Source organism: Borostomias antarcticus (genome assembly GCF_949987555.1).
Source record: "Borostomias antarcticus genome assembly, chromosome: 28".
Taxonomy (NCBI): domain Eukaryota; kingdom Metazoa; phylum Chordata; class Actinopteri; order Stomiiformes; family Stomiidae; genus Borostomias; species Borostomias antarcticus.
In genome coordinates this window covers 279,852-305,030 of record NC_140261.1, presented here as the reverse complement: position 1 = coordinate 305,030, position 25,179 = coordinate 279,852, and the positions used below count along the sequence as shown (strand labels likewise).

The 25,179-nt window shown below is 46.9% G+C and overlaps 1 protein-coding gene across 7 annotated transcripts in view; it reads right to left on the bottom strand.

Annotated features, from left to right (window-relative positions):
- Window positions 1–24,960, bottom strand: part of glra1 (glycine receptor, alpha 1) — a gene marked incomplete at both ends in the record, with an annotated part of 61,938 nt that extends 36,978 nt beyond the window's left edge. For 2 of the 7 annotated variants that reach the window (XM_084459360.1, XM_084459361.1), the window contains 4 exons: window positions 3,844–3,879; window positions 11,494–11,505; window positions 11,778–11,902; window positions 24,890–24,960. In XM_084459360.1, coding sequence (XP_084315486.1) covers window positions 3,844–3,879; window positions 11,494–11,505; window positions 11,778–11,902; window positions 24,890–24,960 — 244 coding nt within the window. Of the gene's footprint in view, window positions 1–3,843; window positions 3,880–11,493; window positions 11,506–11,771; window positions 11,948–24,889 lie in introns of all 7 variants that reach the window. The other 5 variants (XM_084459364.1, XM_084459365.1, XM_084459359.1 and 2 more) reach the window with 4 other exon arrangements.
- Between the last annotated feature and the right edge of the window lie 219 nt (window positions 24,961–25,179).

Below are 25,179 nucleotides of genomic sequence, written 5' to 3'. Positions count from 1 at the left end.
CTGTGGTGCTATAGGTCAGTTCTGTGGTGCTATAGGTCAGTGCTGTGGTGCTATGGGTCAGTGCTGTGGTGCTATGGGTCATTGATGTGGTGCTATGGGTCAGTGCTGTGGTGCTATGGGTCAGTGCTGTGGTGCTATAGGTCAGTGATGTGGTGCTATGGGTCATTGATGTGGTGCTATGGGTCAGTGCTGTGGTGCTATGGGTCAGTGCTGTGGTGCTATGGGTCATTGATGTGGTGCTATGGGTCAGTTCTGTGGTGCTATAGGTCAGTGATGTGGTGCTATGGGTCAGTGCTGTGGTGCTATGGGTCATTGATGTGGTGCTATGGGTCAGTTCTGTGGTGCTATAGGTCAGTGATGTGGTGCTATAGGTCAGTTCTGTGGTGCTATGGGTCAGTGCTGTGGTTATATAGGTCAGTGCTGTGGTGCTATGGGTCAGTGCTGTGGTTATATAGGTCAGTGCTGTGGTGCTATAGGTCAGTGCTGTGGTGCTATAGGTCAGTGCTGTGGTGCTATAGGTCAGTTCTGTGGTGCTATGGGTCAGTGATGTGGTGCTATAGGTCAGTGATGTGGAGCTATAGGTCAGTGATGTGGTGCCAGCAAGCTGCATATGGCAGAACGGCTCCTGGTGTTTAATATGTATATTGCTTCGTCTGTCTCCAAGGTGACTGCAAAGCGCTTCTAGTTTTTATCACCATTGAACTCATTTATATTCCTCTCTCATGCTGCACTTACAGGCAAAGCCTAGAGCAACATATATTATTTGCTATTACATATTTGATATTTACACATATATGTTCTCTGTAGAAGAGCCACAGGATTTTGAAGTCATATCCAAGTAAAAGAGTAAAAACAGAATGACATATTGCCTTTTTTAGTGACAGTATATTGTAGTTGTCCACAAGATTGTCAAGCATTATTCCTTAATTTACAGAGACAAGCCTCATTCTTCCTCAGCGTGTAAACGTGTCTTGCAGGAGTGCAGTATACGTATGCGACGGCACATTAAGCCTCAGGGTTCAGCTTTATGAGATGAAAAAAAAACTGTGATCAGCAAGAAACGAAACCGCTTCTGTCATATTTTAATTGGGCTGCAACTTGAGAAATTGATGTTTCTCCAGGATAGAAATGCCCCCATCCATCATACTATTTACACTGAGTGAACTTCAGGAGAAACTTTTTTCCCTGAACAGAAATAGCAATAAGTCTGGTTCTCCTCCCCAGTCTGAAGCCAGAGGGCCGCGCCCGCTCATAATGAGCTGAGATGTATTCAGATTCAGGGGCGGGCAGGAGAAACGGGTGGATGGATAGAGGGATGGATTGATCTGTTATAATTACTTGAGCGTGTGTGTGTGTCTCCCTGTGTGTGTGTGTGTGTGTGTGTGTGTGTCTTCACGTTTGTGTGTGTGTGTGTGTGTATGAGAGAGAGAGAGAGAGAGAGAGAGAGAGAGAGAGAGAGAGAGAGAGAGAGAGAGAGACCTGTGGGTGTGACCCCTGCGTGTCTATGGGGTTGCTAGTTAGCTGCAGTGGTTCCTAGAGCCTCTAAGTTTGGTGTGTGTGTGTGTGTTTGTGCGTGTGTGTAACTGTGTGTGTGCGCGTGCGTGCGTGCGTGTGTGTGTGTGTGTAACTGTGTGTGTGTGTGTGTGTGTAACTGTGTGTGTATAGGGCTGCTAGCTAGCTGCAGTGGCCCCCAGGAGTTAGTTGTGTCACATGCCTGTAAGTGATGGTGGTTGACTGAAGGACCAGCCTGCTCGGCGCTGCCCGGGGGCGCGTCCGTGGTGACTGATGGGACGACACGACAGCCTTGGAGGGGAGTGACTCCACAGGACCATCCATCAGCAGCAGGTCTGCGGCAGAGGGACAGCTGACCGACCGGACCGCTCCCCCGCTGGATCACCCAGGGGCCGGCCATGTGGCAGCCCTCCGATAAATCACACAATGATTTGCGGCCAACATATGTTGCGATGCAACTGTTTGCTTTGGTGTTTTTAATAATCTTGAGAGGGACAGTGAGTGTTTGTGCGGGAGGGGGAGGGAGGGGGGGGGCAGTATCAGTCATCTAGCAGAGTAATCAACTGAGTAGGCCTCCGATCTAACCAGGCTCGCTCTCCGGAGGAGAGGCGGTGGTCGGCTGCTCACCCAATCAATCCGGCTGCTCCGGGGCTTGTCTAATGGTTTCATATTGGCACCGCATGAAGGCAATAACGTGGCTCAGCGGCAGCTCAGTGTGACGACTCCTCCATGACGTTCGTTTCTCCTCGTTTAGACAGGAGAGATACACCCACCGAGCCGTGCGCCTCTACTCAACCACATCATCAGCTCCACCGGCTCCACACCTCACACACTGGCTCAGCAATCAGCTGTTTGTTACACAGGCAATAACCTGGAGCGTGGTCATCTCCAATAATCCCTCTCTACTGAGAGACACTTGCCATTAGATTATTAATCAATTCAGAACAGTAGAATAGGCTGTATGCACAACTCCAGTACTTCCTGAAATTAGACATGCTTCTCTATTTTCTGTCCTACACTATTGGATGAAGTGATTAATCAGGTGTGCCTGACTGCAGCACAATGATCAGGCACACCTGAATAATTATTTCATCCAATAGTGTAGGACAGGAAATAGAGAACATGTCTAATTTCAGGAAGTACTGGAGTTGTGCATATAGCCCATACTATCGGTAAATATTCATGCAGGACATTTACTTTCTCATTTACATGAAATATAATGAGTCTCCAGCAGCAGACGTGAGCTTGGCCTCCCGGGACAGAGCAGTGTGGCGTAGAGCCGTTCCTTGACAAACATCCTCCAGCCCTACATTCATCTGCATACGGTGGCGGTCGCTGTGCCGGAGGTGACTTGTGGGTAATTTGTTCTGAACACCCTCTAATAAAGGACGCCGGCGCTCTAATCAGGCTCTGCCAGCCGGCCGGCCCAGTGCTGATCCTGGACCTGCGTGTTGCGCCGAGGCTCCGCCCCCCCTGCCTTTCTTCCACGCCACAGCTTGACCGTGAAACGGCTGATAGAAGGAGCCGGCCTCGGTGCATCGCACGCACGGCCATGACGGCGCTTTGTTTAGGGGGTAGGAAACGCTGCCGGTCTCAAACCAATTTAAAAGCCTATGTGTGGGGTCGATAGCCATCACGACAAGACGGTCCGGTCGAGGCGTCCGGGGAGCGTGTTGGATGTGCAGCTAGCCGGGTGATGGACATCTTCCCCATGGTTGCTCTTCACCAAGAGAGCAGATCAAATCAAGTCAATGGTCCAAGTCTGGAGCAGGTCTTGCACTGTGTTTACCAGAGCCTCCATCAACACGTGCAGACAAAACCCTCCAGTCTAAATGACTACTTCACAGCATTGCATCCTTAAGGCCAACAGGTCGCCAACGATCTCATAGCAGACAGATCTCTTATTAGAAATAAGGTCAATCTGTAATTGTGGTATTTTGGGCTAGAAATGAATGTGGCAGTCAATACCATTAGTCCTCCTTTATATCACTACAATAGGATACTGTATATATCTGCACCCTCCAATTATGTACATACATACGTACATACATACATACTGTTCATGCATCTCTCTGTAGTTGAAGCTCATGTAAAGCTAATTAAGGTAAGATATACTCCCAAACAACCTCTAAAACAACCTTACTTTAGCGGAGCAACATTTCTGGAGCAACATTTCTGTGTCAACGTGCGCATCAGTGGGACAATAATCACGTTATTTTGAGTGAAGCTTACACATTGTGTAAGCGTTCAATGTATGTAATACCAGTATTGCCTGGTTTCATGAGCAACAAAGCACACTGTATCCCCATGATGAAAACAAAAAGAAAGTACCTTTCTTGGTAGCTTCTGTTTTGGTGCCTTGTGGGTCTAATGAAAAAAAGATCAGGATTAACACATCATATTCTAACAGAGTACGACTAAATTGTTGTTTTTCCTCATGAAGGCAAACAACAATGAGAACACATGTTAACAAGGCTTGTTTATCTAAATATCACAGGGTTGCCGGCACGTCAGCATGGCGAGTGCGTGGCAGGAGGGGGCGGGCGCCGCGGCCGACATACCGGAGCGAGAGCAGCAAGGGGGGATGCACTGGTTTGTAAACAACAACAACGCCATAGCAGGAGAGGAGAGGCGGTGTGCGGGATGAGAGGAGGAGGGGTAGGGGTGCAATGCAGTTCTCTTCACAGGAGGCAAAGGTGGGTTAGCACAAAGCACTAAGATGCACTATATCGGACAGCAGACGGGGGCAAAGCAAAGACTACATGTCAAACTGGCTTCGCTTAGATTGATTTGCCTCATCTGGCCTTAAATGCTCATCGAAATTTTGGCAAGTGGTCTGTGGTTTATGTATTCTTCAGGAACCGATCCCAAAGGTATGAGATGATTACACCTTGGTAAACAGTACGTGTTTCACATATATACACATATGCCTGTGCTTCTACCACTGTCATCTTGGCTGATGAATTGTGCATTGCAAAATATATTGAACCCTATAATAATGGACCAAGTGAAGCACAGATGTGCTGTTCTCATGTGAAAGACTTGGAGGCTGAGATGGAGAAATGCATTGTTTGACAGTAATTGGGCCTTTTTATGAAACTTGACTGCCCAATCAAGATTTTGATCACAGTAGAAGCCAGTGAACAATGTATTGTAGTATTTACTACCTCAGTATGGATTAGTGACCATCTTAAAATGTACAGTGAGCAAATCCAATAAACTCATATCAATTTAATTAATCAATAATTTGACCCTGTTTATTCACATTTGTTTTAAATGAATGTACATCCACATCAATCCTGATGCATCCAGTTAAACTACAACAGTGAGTTCAAATGCTTTCCCAAACAGAATGTCCACTATATGACCAGTTAGGCAAAACAATTATTAATTATAGTTTAAAATATAATTTTCACCTGCCAACATAATCCTAAAATATAATTGATTATATGATAGACATCTGAGATCTGGACTTTATTTATTCTGCATTGACAAATGTCCTGTTTTGTCATACTGTAGGAGCCCATTGTATTTCTACTGCCGGCAGCAAACTGGGTCTCTGTACTTGACAAGTGCCACTGTGAAGGATGGTGATGCGACCAGCCTGTCTGGCCAGGATGTTGTCATCTGTCTGTGTCACCACAAAAAGAAATCGTTCTTAAGATAGATGGAAAGTATTCAGCATGACCATGAACTGTTGTAGACAGGTGACTTAAACTCTATAATCTTGCTGGATCCATGCTAGGCAATTATTCCAGCTTCCTCTACACACAGCAATCCCTCTGTGCCAAGCTAAGCTTCAAGCTTATCCTTTGTGTCAAGGATCTGTTTGAGATCTGCAGACCTGCTCCAAACGTCGAACGGGTGCTTTGATAGTTTTCTTAGTTGAACGCTGTATTCTTATAAAGGGCTAATTACTAACCAGTGTGTAAAATCTATTCTCGTGCATCACAGAGGTATAACAGCTAAAAGGATCTGTCAATACTGTAACTTTAAATGTACATTGACAGAAGATCCCAAGCAACAATTGCATGTATTACTGTCGAAAATGAAAATGCGCTTGTGGGCTGAATAATTATGCTACAGTAATTAATTTAATTTTATATTGGACTAAATAGTACAGCTCTCAACACATATGGGTTAACCTTGTCTTCCGTTTGAACATTAGAAATCCAACAGGGTACCATACAAACAGTTGAGTTCTCTTTATCATACAGTACTCTAACCCTAACACTTTATCACAGTAAGTAAGTAAGTAAGTAAGTAAGTAAGTAAGTAAGTAAGTAAGTAAGTAAGTAAGTAAGTAAGTAAGTAATTTATCACAGTACTCTAACCCTAACTCATTATCATATAGTATTCTAACCCTAAACCTACCAATATGTTCAGCAGGAAATCTGCCAAGCAAGGCCAAAGCACCACTGTTTATGTAGAACAGTATGTGATATTTTCATCTGTGTCATCGCAAAGATGTGGACATTACATATGTCCTTTCACTGTTGGCTGAGTTTTATGTTGTCCCTTTAATATTCTGCTGTGTCCTTGTGATTCTGTTAGACTTTGCAGCATGATCAATATTTTTTATCATAACTCAGAGGAGTCACCTCTGCGACAATATTAAAATTCATGCTGAGTGCAATATAGCTACATCACAATCTCTGGGAACAGAAGGATCCGGTAGAAAACAGCGTGTGGAGCTCAACGTGTTGAAGATGCTACACAGGAGATTAACGAGCTGAATTGGCATTTTCTAACCTCAACTCCGGTCAGAACTGAAACAATGTGGTTTGTTCAAGAACAATCGATCAAATAATCAATCTACAACTTTCTTACCATTTTCAGCCAAGTAATCTTTGGTTTTGATGTTTCACCATTTTTAAGCTATCCGCAGACATTTTCCATGTGGAAGTGTCACCAACATGCTTCAGGCGAGACTGCTGCGCAAATTGATGTCCAATCAGAGCCATTTGAAAAATGTCCAATGAAGTTGAGTGATGTGGAACACAAACTGTGTGCACGTGGAGTGATGTCATCCACCATTTTATCCACACCTCTGAGGCCCTTTCTGGCTTGTGAGCACAATTAGAACTAGAGGCAGTAAGGTTCTGTGTAGTAACCAATGTGCAGATACTTGAGATGGATGATCTTATAGTAAAACATCTCCTCTTGGCTGTTGCATCTGAACCTAGCATAAGAATATAATCTAGATAAAATGCCTCCCTTCCATATAGTGGATGTACCTAGATCCTTATGGCTTTTTCAAGGTTTAGAACGTTTAGTTCTCTTACAGTACACAGTTTAGAACATTTAGTTCTTACAAGGTTTATGACATTTGGTTCTTCAAACATGAACTGTAGTTCTCTTACAAGATTTGGAGGGCCTTCAAAGTGGGAGGAGCTGGTCTTTGAGAGAACGTGTTCTCGTTGTCCAAAGACTCCTAAGGTCGTACAGACTTGAGCTGGCTACAGAAACATCTTCACAAGACATCCATAGATCTGGCATTCCCTACCGATATTAAGAGAGGGAGAGATTCTTTGACTTAAGATGGAGGTCACCCCATAAATGATCATACCTTCATGAGATTACCTTATTTCCTATCTACGTGAATGCAGCCAAGCTGCCGGGGCAGTAGCCTACATTGGCAGCACAAGTCTGCCAAACTTTGATAAATACATAAAGGATTAGCCTGTCCACCCATATGACTTCCTTCACTTTGACTGTTCAATAAGCCCAACATTGAAGTGAGGGCAAGTCTCCCTCTCTAATTTACTCTATAGAGCACCTTGTGCACTGTACTGCTGCATTCCTTGCGTGAATTTATATGTTTTGCCCTGCAAGCATAGTCTGACGGTTCTTGTGTTGATGCGTAGACGATGTATTCTCCCTCAGCAGTCTTTAAAAAAGCCTAATTACCAGAGCTCATGGTGGACTTTTAGTACTGAACAATCATAAAATCAGCCCTTTTTACAGTATTTGGTCCGATTCAGTGCTCTACTACAATAGTGCTACTATTATTTTTTTTAAGGGATCTGTCAAAGTCAGCAAATCCATCCAGCTGGTTCATTACTGCTGTTTGTATATGAGGCTACAGGCCCTCCCCCCACTCTCTAGCCTACTCCCATTCAAACCCCCCTCTACCCAGCCACCCACTCACTAGCCTACTCCCATTCAAACCCATTCAAACCCACCTCTACCCAGCCACCCACTCACTAGCCTACTCCCATTCAAACCCCCCTCTACCCAGCCACCCACTCACTAGCCTACTCCCATTCAAACCCCCCTCTACCCAGCCACCCACTCACTAGCCTACTCCCATTCAAACCCCCCTCTACCCAGCCACCCACTCACTAGCCTACTCCCATTCAAACCCATTCAAACCCACCTCTACCCAGCCACCCACTCACTAGCCTACTCCCATTCAAACCCCCCTCTACCCAGCCACCCACTCACTAGCCTACTCCCATTCAAACCCATTCAAACCCACCTCTACCCAGCCACCCACTCACTAGCCTACTCCCATTCAAAGAGCCATTAAATAAATGCCGATCACACCAAATGGTCGTCAAGCTCCGCCAGCTAATAATGTTTCATCTCTACAGATTCATACAGAGATTAGAAGGAGATGCAGAGAGACAAAGAGAGACAGAGGGAGAGAGAGGGGGAGAGAGACAGCGTCAGAAAGAGAGAGAGAGAGAGAGAGAGAGAGAGAGAGATGGGGAGGGAAGGAGAGAGAGAGGAAGAGACAGAGAGAGAAAGAGAGAGTGAGATGGGGAGGAGATGCAGAGAGAGAGACAGAGAGAGGGAGATGGGGAGAGGCAGACAGACAGAGAGACAGACAGAGACAGACAGAGAGAGAGAGGGGGGGGGAGATGCAGACAGAGAGACAGAGAGGTATATATACACAACAAGAGTGACACTAATAAGAGGATATTATCCAGGAGGAGGGGAAGCCGAACAGTAAATATACGGCAGCAGTCTGTATATTTACACATCAACCACACATCTGATCTGCTTAAAAACAAACTAAAAACGAAAAAGAAAAAGAAAGACTCACTCAGAAGCAAAGTAACAGTCATTTCATGAAGGTTTATACTGATCATCACTGCCATTCAGACTTGCGGGCGGCTAGCAGAGGAACCAGGGAGAAGAGAGGACATTGACTGAGGCCGTCAGGCAGTCCAGCGGCCGTAACGTTGGCGCTAGCTAGCTACTGTAGCTAGCTGTGTGTTGGTGGCGGTGGTAGCGTTAGCTAGTTAGCTAGCTGTGTGTTGGTGGCGGCGGTAGCGGTGGCGCTAACTAGCTAGCTGTGTGTTGGTGTAATCTTGTGGGGCCCGCTGACTGATGAGGAGGGACAAGGTTACAGCGGGTAGCCGAGTCACAGCTGTACTGCACCATTCATCACTATAGTCCGCAGATTACAGGCCTGTCCCCCTCTCCTGCCTGTCCCTCCACATTCATCACTATAGTCCGCAGATTACAGGCCTGTCCCCCTCTCCTGCCTGTCCCTCCACATTCATCACTATAGTCCTCAGATTACAGGCCTGTCCCCCTCTCCTGCCTGTCCCTCCACATTCATCACTATAGTCCGCAGATTACAGGCCTGTCCCCCTCTCCTGCCTGTCCCTCCACATTCATCACTATAGTCCGCAGATTACAGGCCTGTCCCCCTCTCCTGCCTGTCCCTCCACAGGGGAGGGGAGCTGCCTGGCTACCCGCTCTTCAGGCTCTGTGACCACAGAATTTCAATTTGTTTCACATATCACTTTCATCTGTAAACAAGGCCTGCATACAAAGGAGGTTTTGGAGGGTAGGGGTGGGAGTCAGGCCGGGGGATAATAATCACTCCACCTTAACCTTCACCATTGTTTGCGGATGAATGTAAATAGAGGACGAACGTAAAATAAAGAAAATGGTGGATCATACGTGAGACGCCCCAGTGTGTCACAAGTATTTCCTTCTCCATTCAAAGGAGGAGTTAGTGAATGGAGGGCTTAGTTAGCCGACCCCAGTCACGATCAGTGTAATTCCTCTCATGCTGGCACGTTCCTCTAGCCTCAGGCAGTCCTCCTCCCCCGTTTCCTCCGCCGCCGCCGTGCTACCAGATCAGCGGGTTGGTGGTCGTTTGATGAGGTGTGCTCGGAAGCGTCGCTTGTATTTGCAGATCTAACATTCCACATTCTCACAGCGCCAGCATTCCGATTCCGGAAGGTTCTAGGTGACATTCAAGCTCTACCATTTCATGTTCTAACAGGTCTACAGTAACATTGTGTTCTATGAGTTCAACCATGCCATGTTCTAGGATTTCTCGTGTTCCATATTTCATGGCGTTTGTCTTAGAACCCCCGTCCTTATCCCCACTGAGACCTAAAGAAGCTGAGTATCTTTCAACAGTCCACTGAGTCCAGCTGTCTGTTTGCATTGCTTTTTTCCTGAATGTGGTTAACATGACTGCCAGCAGGGGATTAGATACACAGAGGAGAATGTGTCTACAGATGATGGTCCTACAGCATGTTGACCTGACAAACACCTGGACCAGTAGGTCACCACACACTTTACGCCTGTGATTAGCATAACACATTATGTAAATATGAATTAATCTGGTGAACGCTGTATGCATATTTACTTTAGAACTGCTCTTGGTGGATTTTACTGTAGGTGTAGGCTATTCAATGATTCAACACAATTTAAGGGGCGGCTGTAGCTCAGTTGGTAGAGAGGGTCGTTCAATGATCAAAGGGTCAGCGGTTCGAATCCCAGCTCCAACTGTCCACATGTCGAAGTGTCCTTGAGCAAGACACCTAACCCCAAATTGCTCCCAATGAGCAGGTTAGCATGGCAGCTGCCGCCATTGGTGTGTGTGTGTGAATGGGTGAATGAGAGGCCATTGTAAAGCGCTTTGAGTGCCGCTAAGGTGGAAAAGCGCTATATAAGTGCCGTCCATTTACCATTTAGCGAACAGCAGTACGTACACTAGAGTACAACATTAGAGTGGGGAATTTATATTGTTGTAAACCTGTCAATTTCAGTGGACAGGAAATTCCAATTTCACTTTGAGGTTACATTACAATTTTATTTTATTTTATTTTCCAAAATGCAAATAATTCTAACATCTGCATATCAAACGCCTGATATTAAAGGTCATTTGAAATGTGAGAGTAGTTTTAATTATAAATGTAGATGCTTAATCAAAAACATTCACTAAACTCTCAAACAATGGCTCAAAACATCAAACAGGTCTGTTTAGTAACAACATGTTTAATACTGAGGATCTACTGAACTGAGAGGTCATCTTGGTGGATGGAAATGGAAATGAGTCGTCTGTGTGGATCCAGCTGAAACAGTGGGTTAATTCATCTTTATCATTAATATGTTTTCCCACATGTAGAACTGAAAAGAGAGCATCTTTAATCATATTAGGTATGAAATAGTTATGCAATATAATATGTATTTTTCAAAGGCTATATCATCTATAGATAAAAAATAGAGCCACCATCTGGCATTGCTGGACTGATCTGATCAACATGGTTTTGGAAAGTTGCCACAGTGAGACACCGTCAGCCAGCTCATATCTCAGCTCATATCATATCTCAGCTCATATCTCAGCTCATATCTCAGCTCATATCTCATATCATATCTCAGCTCATATCTCAGCTCATATCTCAGCTCATATCTCAGCTCATATCTCAGCTCATATCTCAGCTCATATCTCAGGCGTGCTTCGGACCTTGAGCTGCAGTGATCCAATAAGGAAACCTCTGACATGTGTCTTCATGGAAGCGTCCATTCAGGGACTACTGCTGTCAGTAAGCATAAGCGTCCATTCAGGGACTACTGCTGTCAGTAAGCATACTGTGGCTAACAGTAGGAGAGATGATCTCATTCACTAATCTTAATATGGGGGGATGTTTACAGGAATGCAGCCAATCTTGTACCATGACCATTCATCATCCCCTCTGTTTGAGATTCAACAATGGGCTCATTTACCTTTGTTCCACACTGGGTTGGATGAACAAAAGAAATCAATACATTTAAAACTGAAAACATTACAATTGTTAAAACCTGAAAGTATAAATCCTAACACAGATAGGATAGATATAATATTAATATCATTAAGATCTAATTGTTTTGCAAACGGAACTGTCTTTATAAACCCTTTACTGTACAAAGGCAACAAAGACAATGTGAATGTAATGTAGACGTGTTACCAAGCCTCTTTCAGGGCCGTCTCCTGCTGTGCTATCCCACTGTGTGTTGGTGGCGACGCCTACCTTTAAAGTTCGGTCTGATTCTGGCGTCATAGCCAGACACTTTGCCCATGAGCTTGTCCAGGAACTCTGAGGGCGGCATGGGGGAGGCGGCTTTGCGAGCAGCTGCTTCTTTCGATGCTGCCAAGCTGGAATGAGAGAGAGAAAGAAAAGATTGGTAGATGGATGCATTACTGTCATCCTATGAACAGCAACGTTTCACTGTGATTGTACACTGTATGTTCATATGTGACAAATAAAGATCTGGATCTGAATCTATTTGATTTAAGTTATTAACAGGCAGTAATTAATAGCAATAGCAATCATCATTAATAGCAATCACTATCTTAGATAAGATTGCAAATATGACACCATGATCTACCTTTTCCTCTTGTCTGGGAAGCATGATTATGAGCAGCTCAACTGTATTTTCATTCTGCAAAAACGCTTCAAATGAAAACATTTTCGAACAGATTTACCAGTTCCACCCCATTGTTCCAATCTCTCAGTATCCTCACATTTTTTATTTAAACATCCTTCAAAATTGTCCTTTGGGTTTTCAAGCTATTCACAAGTTACTTCCGGCCTGTTTTCATTGTTTTTTAGTTCGATTCACAAATACATCATTACAAACATCCCACTTTCTTTAGGACCACATTGTCCCCATCCTCCGTTAGATTCAGAGGAGCCCCTCACTGGAACAGCACCAGCTCACATTACATCTGCACCACTACAAACCCATGTATAAGATAGGGCTGATTAATCGAGTTAATCACAACAATAGGCTTTGATCAATCATGATTAATCGCTAGTTTAAAACGCTAGTATTTACTGTACGTGTATTTGGGGTGGCGGGGGCTGACATGGCCTACATGTGTGCTGTTAGAATAAAGAGATGCTTGTAGCCTGACGTTGAGATTCAAGGGCTGGATCCAGCCTTGGTAGAGGATTTTTTTTTTTTTTTAATTAACTTGCTTTGGTTGAAAGACGACTGGAATATTTTCAAACAACTGGCTCTATCTAACTTCCATCTGGAAGCTTTTTGAAATTAAATTCACCATGCCGAATGTGAATGTCTGTTTAATGTCCAATATGAAACCAACTTTACCTGTTATTTCAGTACAACCTGCTCAGCGAGTGTTTACACAAGTGTTTACCTGGCTGAGTAACTGCATGTGAAAGGCAGATCCCGGATCAGTGTTTCACACGTCTTTCTGTAATTCTCCTTTAAATTTCACTGTATGATGTTTGATTGTTATGTACTGTATGAGTGTCTGGACCCCAGGAAGAATAGTCTTCATAATAAACATAAACATAAACACAGAGCCCTCGTACACACAAACACCCCTCATACCCACACACACCCCCCCCTCACCACCCCCCATACCCACACACACATCTCAAACACCCCCCATACCCACACACACATCTCAAACACCCCTCATACCCACACACACACCCCCCTCCCCACCCCCCATACCCACACACACACCCCCCTCCCCACCCCCCATACCCACACACACATCTCAAACACCCCCCATACCCACACACACACCTCAAACACCCCTCATACCCACACACACATCTCAAACACCCCTCATACCCACACACCCCCCTCCCCACCCCCCATACCCACACACACATCTCAAACACCCCCCATACCCACACACACACCCCCCTCCCCACCCCTCATACCCACACACACATCTCAAACACCCCCCATACCCACACACACACCTCAAACACCCCTCATACCCACACACACACCCCTCCCCACCCCCCATACCCACACACACACCCCTCCCCACCCCCCATACCCACACACCCCCCTCCCCACCCCCCATACCCACACACACACCCCTCCCCACCCCCCATACCCACACACCCCCCTCCCCACCCCCCATACCCACACACACACCCCTCCCCACCCCCCATACCCACACACACACCCCCCTCCCCACCCCCCATACCCACACACACATCTCAAACACCCCCCATACCCACACACACACCCCTCCCCACCCCCCATACCCACACACACACCTCAAACACCCCTCATACCCACACACACATCCCCCTCCCCATCCCCCTCATACACACACACACACACCTCAAACACCCCCCCCCTCCCCACCCCCCTCATTCACACACACACACCTCAAACACCCCCCCCCTCTCCCCACACCCCTCATACCCACACACACACCTCAAACACCACCCCCCTCATACCCACACACACACCTCAAACACCCCCCCCCCCTCATACCCACACACACACCTCAAACACTCCCCCCCACCCCCCATACACACACAGATCCCTGTGCGACCCTGTTCTCAGGAGACCCAGCGAGGAGCGGCTCATTCAGGATGCACACAGCAACGCGCTACAGATGATGACCAGACATGCTCAGCACACTCCTCATCAGGGGAGCAGATTAGGGCGTCACACCGTCACCATGCCTCTACCATCACACCGCTCTCTCCCTCATCACACCGCCACCACGCCTCTACCAGCAGACCGCTCTCTCCCTGGGGGGTCATCACACCGCCACCATGCCTGTACCAGCAGACCGCTCTCTCCCGGGCCGGTCATCACACCGCCACTCTACCAGCAGACCGCTCTCTCCCTGGGGGGTCATCACACCACCACCACGCCTGTACCAGCAGACCGCTCTCTCCCTGGGGGGTCATCTCTCCCTGGGGGGTCAGAGGGAGCTGGAGGAGCAGCCAACAGGTAAGAGGTATTGAAGGTAAGGAGTATTAAAGGGGCAGTGCGCTATTTTGAACATTGAGCCCTATTTGTGGTCTGTCTGCCATGAACCTGAAACACAGAGACCATCATTCCACTGATCATTCCAGTATTGAGCTAGCTGCAGTTTTTCTGCAGGCTCTCACTGGGCTACAATGGAAGTCAATGGGGCATCCGTAATTGCATTGGAAAAACTATGATACGTGTGCATTTCCAAGACGGGAAGCACAGGGTGTGATCTTACAAGTCTCAGAATGCTCTCCTGTGAAATGTATTGCAATTCGAATATTTTTACAAAACCTTCTATCTGCATAATTGGGTATCCTTAAAAAAATAGCATTCTGCAAGAAAATAACACATTTTATTTGTTTCTCAAAAAAGTGAATTTTTCAGATAGGAGGTTTTGCTCCTCGGCTATGGCTATCGTCATGTCCAAGCCGTGCCAAGCATGTAACAATATTTGGATTGCGATACATTTCAATAGGGCTTAAAGTCCAAAATAGCAAAGTACTCCTTTGACCTGTCTTGGCCTTTATGAGCTTGGTGTACATCAGAGCTTTCACAGACATGTTGGTATTACTTGCTTGTAGTTTAGTCTCTTGGCTTTGAGACCTTTTCACTTCAGAGCGTTTATGACCGAAGCAGAAACAGGGACAGAGCTGAAGACATTTTCTTCAATATGAAAAAGGAGAAGTGAGTTGTATATAACCCAGAGATTGACTGATTTTCATTTCATTTCATGACTGACTCAATGTTGACAGCTCCTGTCATGTAGTACCTTGAGATGGTAAAGTCAAAAAAAGCGCACAGAATAATGGTAAAGTAAAAAAAGAACACCCTCCTACACCCTTGCCTCCACCGAGTTTCATGAACATTGGTCTAGTAGGTTTTGCGTAATCCTGTTAACAAACCAACACACGCCACTGAAAACATTACCTCTCGCCCCGGGGCTGCTGGTGGGGCGGAGGTAACAATCTTAAAGGCCATAAAGGTTGTTGCTGCTGAGATGTTTCTGTAAAACTTTAGGTAAAATGTGTCATTAGTCAAATCTACGTGTTGTTGGAGTTGAATTTTAATGCTCACATCAACAATGTCACTAAGGTTGCCTTCTTTCATCTTAGAAATATTGCCAGAATTAGAGCCTATCTCTCACTGGAGGACGCAAAAAAGATGATTCATGCTTCTGTTTTCTCCTGGCTTGACTTCTGCAACACACGTTCTTCTGGCCCAAGAAAACTACTGACAGGTTACAGCTTGTTCAACCTGACAACTGGTTCAGAACGCGGCAGCCAGAGTTTGAACAAAAACCAAGACCAGAGAACATATTAATCCAGTTTTAGCATCATTGCAATGGCTCCCAGTAACCATTAGGATTGATTTTAAGATTCTTCTACTTGTTTTTAAGGCGCATAACTGACCAGCACCGTCTTACCTCAGCGATCAGACCGCCTGTCTGAATGTGTTCCCCCCCGACCACTGAGGTCGTCCGGTGATGACCTGCTCCATGTGCCCTAAATACAGAAGACGGTGCAGCAGCCTTCTGTCTTTATGGACCGACGGTTTGGAACAAACTCACATGACCCATTAGACAGGCAACAACTGTAGAAACAGCTCAAGACCCACTGCTTTTAACTGATTCCATCTTTTATTTCAGTGTTGTTGTATTATTGCTCTTATTTGATCATGTTTCTCTTACTGTTGTTTTATGTTGTGTTGCTTTTCATTTTTACCCTTATTTATTTGTGTTGACCCTGCTATTTATTGTTTTTATCTTGCTTTTAGCATTTTAGTTCATTTATATCTTTTCAATTGCTCTTTTTTATGTAAAGCACTTTGAGCTGCATTCTATGTCATGAAAGGTGCTATACAAATAGTGTATTATTATTATTATTATTAAAAGGTGAATAGGCTTAATCACTGCAGATGAGGATGGTTTACTTTCATTAATGGTTAGCAAGGAGGGTGCTTCAAACCAACGGGTTGTGAATAGTTTGTTTAAATTCCACACTGAGACCTTCCTGAGCTCACGTTCTCACTCCACACATCCGTCTGACAAAGCTTCATACAGATTGTTTGGTGCACAACGCGCACACAGTCTCTCCCACACACTCCCTCTCTCTCTCTCTCCCTCTCTCTCTCTCTCTCTCTCTCTCTCTCTCTCTCTCGTCCTGGCCCCTATCTCTCTCTCTCTCTCTCCCTCTGTCTCTCTCTCTCCCTCTCTCTCTCTCTACCTCTCTCGTCCTGGCCCCTATCTCTCTCTCTCTCCCTCTCTCTCTCTCTCTCTCTCTCCCTCTCTCTCTCTCTCTCGTCCTGGCCCCTATCTCTCTCTCTCTCTCCCTCTCTCTCTCTCTCTCTCGTCCTGGCCCCTCTCTCTCTTGTCCTTGCCCCAGTGTGTTTGTGTGTGTGTGTGTGTGTGTGTGTGTGTGTGTGTGTGTGTGTGTGTGTACAGTATGTGTGGAGCTCCGTTCTCTCGCATGCAAGCTAGAACAGGACACGTTTGGAAACATATTGCAAACAGTCTGAAGGTAGTTTGCAGTGAACCAAAATAGATGCTGGACTGAGGGAAATGTGATCCCGGATGGGGATGTTCACTAGCAGCTAGCGTTAGCGCGCTGTATTCAGTTCACTAGCAGCTAGCGTTAGCGCTGTGCTGTAGCCTCGCTGGCTGGAGCGCAGCTGGAATGTAAGTCAGGTCTCTGAGTCAGGAAAGTGTGTAGAATGTGCTCACTACTCCGGTTCTCTCGTTAAATCACGTTATGCGGCCTAGAAAGCACGCACATGATCATTGTTACCATAATGATCAAGTAAATATTGAAGTAGAAAAATATATAATATATTTATATATGGATGGCCTACTTTAGACTCAATTTGATGGATGAAATGTATTTAAATGGAAACTGTACTGATAAACAAGCTGCTATAGCAACAAAACAAAACAAAAGATGAGTATCAGCAGATATGGATCATAGACGAGTGGTGATCGGGTTCAGAGGGTATCAGAGGGTATCAGACGGTATCAGAGGGTATCAGAGGGTATCAGACGGTATCAGAGGGTATCAGAGGGTATCAGAGGGTATCAGACGGTATCAGAGGGTATCAGAGGGTATCAGAGGGTATCAGACGGTATCAGAGGGTATCAGAGGGTATCAGAGGGTATCAGAGGGTATCAGACGGTATCAGAGGGTATCAGAGGGTATCAGACGGTATCAGAGGGTATCAGAGGGTATCAGAGGGTATCAGAGGGTATCGAGGGTATCAGAGGGTATCAGACGGTATCAGAGGGTATCAGAGGGTATCAGAGGGTATCAGACGGTATCAGAGGGTATCAGAGGGTATCAGAGGTATCAGAGGTATCAGAGGGTATCAGAGGGTATCAGACGGTATCAGAGGGTATCAGAGGGTATCAGAGGGTATCAGAGGGTATCAGAGGGTACCAGACATTATCGAGGGGGTTTCATCCCTAATTGAAAGAAAAGCAAAGAACGTCACTGAAGGCTCTTCTCAGCAGAAAATATGTTTTTGCTCGTCACGCAATTGACTTTGGTGATAAATTGATTTACCCGTGACAGACGGTGAGAGACAGATGGTTCATCCAATCTCCTGTATGGCTGTGAGTGCTGGACCCTGAACCACTCACTGCAGAGGTCACTGGATGGATGCTACATCAGAATGCTGCATGCAGCACTGGACATAAGTCACAACGCACACGTCAGTATTGAAGATCTGTACGGAGAGAGGCCAAGGATGAGTGGGAAGAGAGCAGCAAGGAGATGGAGAGATTCAATAACGTGGAGCAAAAGTGTTAGATACTAATGCATCGAGCATACTTCACCCCAGCCATACTCAAGCATACTTCACCCCAGCCATACTCAAGCATACTTCACCCCAGCCATACTCAAGCATACTTCACCCCAGCCATACTCAAGCATACTTCACCCCAGCCATACTCAAGCATACTTCACCCCAGCCATACTCAAAGAGATGGATCAGAATCTAACTGACCAATGTGGAAAAGTGGGGACTCTCATTCACATGGCTCTGCCCTGCCGTCGACTCCCTGTGGAAGGAGGTGGCTCACACGCTGTCAGGGGTCCTCAGTTATCCCCCAAAACATGCCTGCTAGGGGCCCGCAGCCAAAACATACAAAACATGCCTGCTAGGGGCCCACAACGAAAACATCCAAAACATGCCTGCTAGGGGCCCGCAACGAAAACATCCAAAACATGCCTGCTAGGGGCCCGCAACGAAAACATCCAAAACATGCCTGCTAGGGGCCCGCAACGAAAACATACAAAACGTCAAACATCAAAAAAGATTGCCCTTGCATGCCTCGGAGCCAAACGGCTGATATTAATTAATTGGAAAGTGAGAAAACCAGGCTGTTTCTCTAGAAACAGCTGGCTAGAGGACTTCCTCCATCTTCTAAGTATGGAAAAGGCCACGTCCATCCTCAGGGACATAGACCAGGACACTAGCGAGCTCTGGGACACACTAAGGCTGTTCCTACATTCACAAGAACATAGGTATTTTTCCCTACATAAGCAGTATTCAACACTACACAATCCAATATCCTCCCTCTTATAAATAGGACTAATTCCCAGACTGATGATCTGTGTGGATAGGTAGAGCAATCAGGAAACGTATGCACTGTGCCCCCCCCCCCCCCCCCTCCTCTAGATCATTGTGATTGTCGTTGTTTTCATCGCTGTCTTTTGTGTTGTTGTTGGTTAGGTGTCTGTTCTTGTCGTCTTATGCTTTGTGCATTGCAATGTCGCTGTCCTGTTTTTGTTTGTTGCTTATTGTGCGAACATTCCATGTTAGCGTGGGGCCATCGTGGTTATCGGTTAGCGTGGGGCCATCGTGGTTATCGCCACGGCTGGAATGCAAACTGACCGATAGAGACAATGGACCGGATCTATACCGTTGTATAATTATCTTTTATCTTGGGTCGAGGCTGCACTGAGCGACTGTGTGAGATCTGGGGACAGACTCTCTCTCTCCCTACGTCATCTGGACATGGTTGAAAAAACTAGAATCTGCATCACAGGACCAGGTCTAACACTGGACCATCACCACCATCACAGGACCAGGTCCAACACTGGACCATCACAGGACCAGGTCCAACACTGGACCATCACAGGACCAGGTCCAACACTGGGCCATCACAGGACCAGGTATTACACTGGACCATCACAGGACCAGGTCCAACACTGGACCATCACCACCATCACAGGACCAGGACCAACACTGGACCATCACAGGACCAGGTCCAACACTGGACCATCACCACCATCACAGGACCAGGTCCAACACTGGACCATCACAGGACCAGGTCCAACACTGGACCATCACAGGACCAGGTCCAACACTGGACCATCACAGGACCAGGACCAACACTGGACCATCACAGGACCAGGACCAACACTGGACCATCACAGGACCAGGTCTAATACTGGACCATCACCACCATCACAGACTTCCATCTTCCTCCTGAGAGGCGTGTTCCTGGCTTTTCATGATCAAAGTTAGATTTGCTTCAATTATGTGTGATCAATGCTGGCCGTGAGACCGTGGAGAGACGGGCCAGAGCTGACGGGGCAGGAAAAACGGCTGAGTCTGGAGCCAGAGAGCTGCACGCCATCAAGCCCCCGCCCCTGCATGCGTTAATGTGGAGCTCCGATCATTAGCCCTAAGTGTTCCTCATTACGCTACAGGGCCTCGGAAGAACACCGTCCTAATTGATCTCCTCCCAGCGTTCTGGACCAGTCAGGACCCAGACCCAGTCCTAGTCCTAGTCCCAGACCCAGACCCAGACCCAGACCCAGACCCAGACCCAGTCCCAGACCCTTCCCAGACCCAGACCCAGACCCAGACCCTTCCCAGACCCAGTCCCAGTCCTAGTCCCAGACCCAGACCCAGACACAGACCCAGACACAGACCCAGACCCTTCCCAGTCCCAGACCCAGACCCAGACCCAGTCCCAGACCCAGACCCAGTCCTAGTCCCAGACCCAGACCCAGTCCCAGACCCAGACCCAGACCCAGACCCAGACCCAGACCCAGTCCCAGTCCCAGACCCAGTCCCAGACCCAGACCCAGTCCCAGTCCCAGTCCCAGACCCAGTCCCAGACCCAGACCCAGTCCCAGTCCCAGACCCAGACCCAGTCCCAGTCCCAGACCCAGTCCCAGACCCAGTCCCAGACCCAGACCCAGTCCTAGTCCTAGTCCCAGACCCAGACCCAGACACAGACCCAGACCCAGACCCAGACCCAGACCCAGTCCTAGTCCCAGTCCCAGACCCAGACCCAGACCCAGTCCCAGACCCAGACCCAGACCCAGACCCAGACCCAGACCCAGACCCAGACCCAGACCCTTCCCAGTCCCAGTCCCAGTCCCAGTCCCAGACCCTTCCCAGTCCCAGACCCTTCCCAGTCCCAGACCCAGACCCAGACCCAGTCCCAGACCCTTCCCAGTCCCAGACCCAGACCCAGTCCCAGTCCCAGTCCCAGACCCTTCCCAGTCCCAGACCCTTCCCAGTCCCAGACCCAGACCCAGTCCCAGTCCCAGTCCCAGTCCCAGACCCAGACCCAGTCCCAGTCCCAGTCCCAGTCCCAGTCCCAGTCCCAGTCCCAGACCCAGACCCAGTCCCAGTCCCAGTCCCAGTCCCAGACCCAGTCCCAGACCCAGACCCAGTCCCAGTCCCAGTCCCAGTCCCAGTCCCAGACCCTTCCCAGACCCAGTCCCAGTCCCAGTCCCAGTCCCAGTCCCAGTCCCAGACCCAGACCCAGTCCCAGTCCCAGTCCCAGACCCAGTCCCAGACCCAGTCCCAGTCCCAGACCCAGACCCAGACCCAGTCCCAGACCCAGACCCAGACCCAGACCCAGACCCAGTCCCAGACCCAGACCCAGACCCAGTCCCAGACCCAGACCCAGACCCAGTCCCAGACCCAGACCCAGACCCTTCCCAGGCTCGGCTTCAGCCCCACACTCATGAACTAGAAACAAATACACTTCCAAACACTCAGCCAAACTCAGCCTACATTCATGAACAATACACAAATAAACAATCAAATCCAAGCACTCTGCCAGGACTAAAGCCCTACATTCAAGCACCCTTCCAGGACTAAAGCCCTACATTCAAGCACCCTGCCAGGACTAAAGCCCTACATTCAAGCACCCTTCCAGGACTAAAGCCCTACATTCAAGCACCCTGCCAGGACTAAAGCCCTACATTCAAGCACCCTTCCAGGACTAAAGCCCTACATTCAAGCACCCTGCCAGGACTAAAGCCCTACATTCAAGCACTCTGCAGGTCCACATGAATGGCCATGCATGGGCTTTTAACACTCTGCAACAAGCAATGTATAATTAATGATCATAGTTTAATTACAATTTGTTTATTTGTTTTATTATGCTTTGATATTCAAAGTCTAATTGTGTTACATTGTCATTTAAGTTGTGACTGTGACAGTAATTACATTTGTAACAAAGTTACATAGAATACTGTAGTCATTTGTTTTGGAGTTGCTAGCAATGAAATACATTTTTAAAATGATATACAGTACATGTTGCCTAAATTATTTGGGGAGAAAAGAGTTTGTGTCTTGAATATGTACAGTGTCCTAACAGACGTGAAGAGCCGTTCTATGTGAGATGTTCCCACAGCAGAGCGCTTAATGAATCCATCTGACAGTGAAAGCAGCAGCGTGTCACGGAGAAATGGGTCCTCTGCGTTGGCAGTGAATCAGAAGAACAAACACACCTTTCCCATGACGGAAACCAATGACAAGTCCTTGATAATACACTCTGTTATTTATAGAGCAATCAGTCTTTGTCTTGGCTAATCGATAGTTATTATCATACATCAAGCTTTGAAAACAAACCAGCCTAACATGAATGATTGTCAGAATAAATGTAGCTGTTTTTTTTATCAGAGGCCTCAAAATGTATCGCTAAATATTTTTCCGTTCCTCTGATATAAATGGACCCTGGTGTTTGATGAGAGCAGTTTGAGGTCATCTGGTGAGCCGTGCTGGGGGGTGAAACGCAGCTTCAAGGCCAGTCCAAGGTCGAGCTCCAGGGCAGGTGCTACAGGACGACAAGTAAACCGTCCCTGAGCAACAGTGAATTATAGATTATTAATCCTGAACACGTTTCCTCACACGATGTGGACACCCAAGGCCAAAAGTCTAATGTTTTGGTGTAGAACACAGAGAAGCCCTTGCGAATGCAACATTAACACAACCAATTCCATGCGTGCACAGGTGCATCATGGGTGAATGACTGAGCCATATTCCAACAAGAATGTATGACATAACAATCAAATTCCAAGTGTATCACTTCTCACTGAACACAAGAGCAAAGATAGCCTTACAAATGCACCATGGAAGAATCACCCCACCAGATGGCCTGCGTTTTACAACCCTTCCTTATTGCAGCAGTTGTGAGATAGTCATTTTAGTATTCCATTTCATATAAATCAGTGAACATTCACTCCCCGGGGACTGTGTGCGACTACATTTGCCGCATACAACATACGCTCCGGAGATGGTTTATGACTGGTTCTAGTGGGCCAGACACACGCTGGCTCACATGGCTGTCCGCTGCAGGCCTCCCGGACCTCATCACCATTCCTATCACTCACGCCTTCCTGCCTACCTGCTAAAACATCACCAGGACCTGCCTGTCACCCGCTGGGAGTGATCTGTTATTCCCTGGTGCGCTGTAGCTTAGCAATTCAAATAGATTGCATCGGCTGAGATGCTGGGACTTTATGTACCGGGGTTTTTCATTTGATCACCGCATCCTTTAGATTTCTAAGGAAAGACTGTTTGTGTATAATGTCTATGCATCCACTTGCTGCAGACACTGGCGGGGTCATCAATGTTTGATTGGGGTCTGGGGTGAGACCAGGAAAGAGATATCAATTAAGAGAAGCAGCAGAGACCAGGATGGGCAGCTGAGACAGCAATATCCTGATTCTAGTTCAATAACTCAACACTGTGGCCCGAACGCCAGAACCCTCACCACAGAGCCGGACATCCAACAGAACCCTCACCATAGAGCTGGACATCCAACAGAACCCTCACCATAGAGCTGGACATCCAACAGAACCTTCACCACAGAGCCAGACATCCAACAGAACCCTCACCACAGAGCCGGACATCCAACAGAACCTTCACCATAGAGCCTAACATCCAACAGAACCCTCACCACAGAGCTGGACATCCAACAGAACCTTCACCACAGAGCTGGACATCCAACAGAACCTTCACCACAGAGCTGGACATCCAACAGAACCTTCACCACAGAGATGGACATCCAACAGAACCTTCACCATAGAGATGGACATCCAACAGAACCTTCACCATAGAGATGGACATCCAACAGAACCCTCACCATAGAGCCTAACATCCAACAGAACCTAAACCACAGAGCCTAACATCCAACAGAACCTAAACCACAGAGCCTAACATCCAACAGAACCTAAACCACAGAGATGGACATCCAACAGAACCCTCACCATAGAGCCGTTAGAAACGTAATCACAAAGCAGGACATAACAGATGCCAAAATAACAATAACATGAACTATAACTCAATGCAAATATAAATGTATAAATGTGATGCGATATGAATGTGATCTTGATGGGGTTCTGTCCGCTGCTCACCCCAAATACACTCACACAAACCCCAAATACACTCACACAAACCCCAAATACACTCACACAGACCCCAAATACACTCACACAGACCCCAAATACACTCACACAGACCCCAAATACACTCACACAGACCCCAAATACACTCACACAGACCCTAAATACACTCACACAGACTAAGGGCCTCTATTTGGAAACGTTGGGAAAGATGTGTCATGCACAGATTCAGAAAAACGAACATTATGATCACCTGCCATTACATTATTCATAAGCATTATTCTCATACCCTGTGTCATGACATACCTATGTGTGTGTGTGTGTGTGTGTGTGTGTGTGTGTGTGTGTGTGTGTGTGTGTGTGTGTGTGTGTGTGTGTGTTCACTCGCATTTGACATGCCTGTTGATAACAGACATGCCTGCCAGTCGAGCCATTTGGCAGAAGATGACCACTAGTGTTCGCTGTTAGCTCTCTCTCACCCGCCTGGATTCAGCCTAATTGATGTCGCCTACACATACAGTACGTGGAGGAATACATACTCTAAATAAAACAGTAATCTGACAACTCTATAACTTAACCCAACCATCTGGCTACGTTGTCCCTCTCTTGGCAGAGCCTGTCCGGCGCATAGCAGGCTACGGTGAATCAATAGTGTTGTTCATCCATGGGCTATAAGGAACACAATATAACATGAACTATCGCAGAGTCAAGGCCGTTATAATAAGGCTTACCTGAAAAAGACTATTGTTTCCCACAAATAGATCCCCAGGGCGTTCATTCGGTACATTTTGCTTGGTTTCATTTGGGTTGACTACGGCTCGGAGCTCCAATAATACAATTCCAAATCCTTGAATGTTTTCGGACCTCCAAAGGTGAGCAATTTTGATGTTGCTTGTTTCAGATAACAGAGTCACAAGTAAACCAAAAGAATCTCATAGCCGCACAGGCCATGAAATCGTTGTCCTTCGACAGTCAGGTATTGATTTACAGCACCCGAATATTGAGGTGTTTTTTTTTTTCC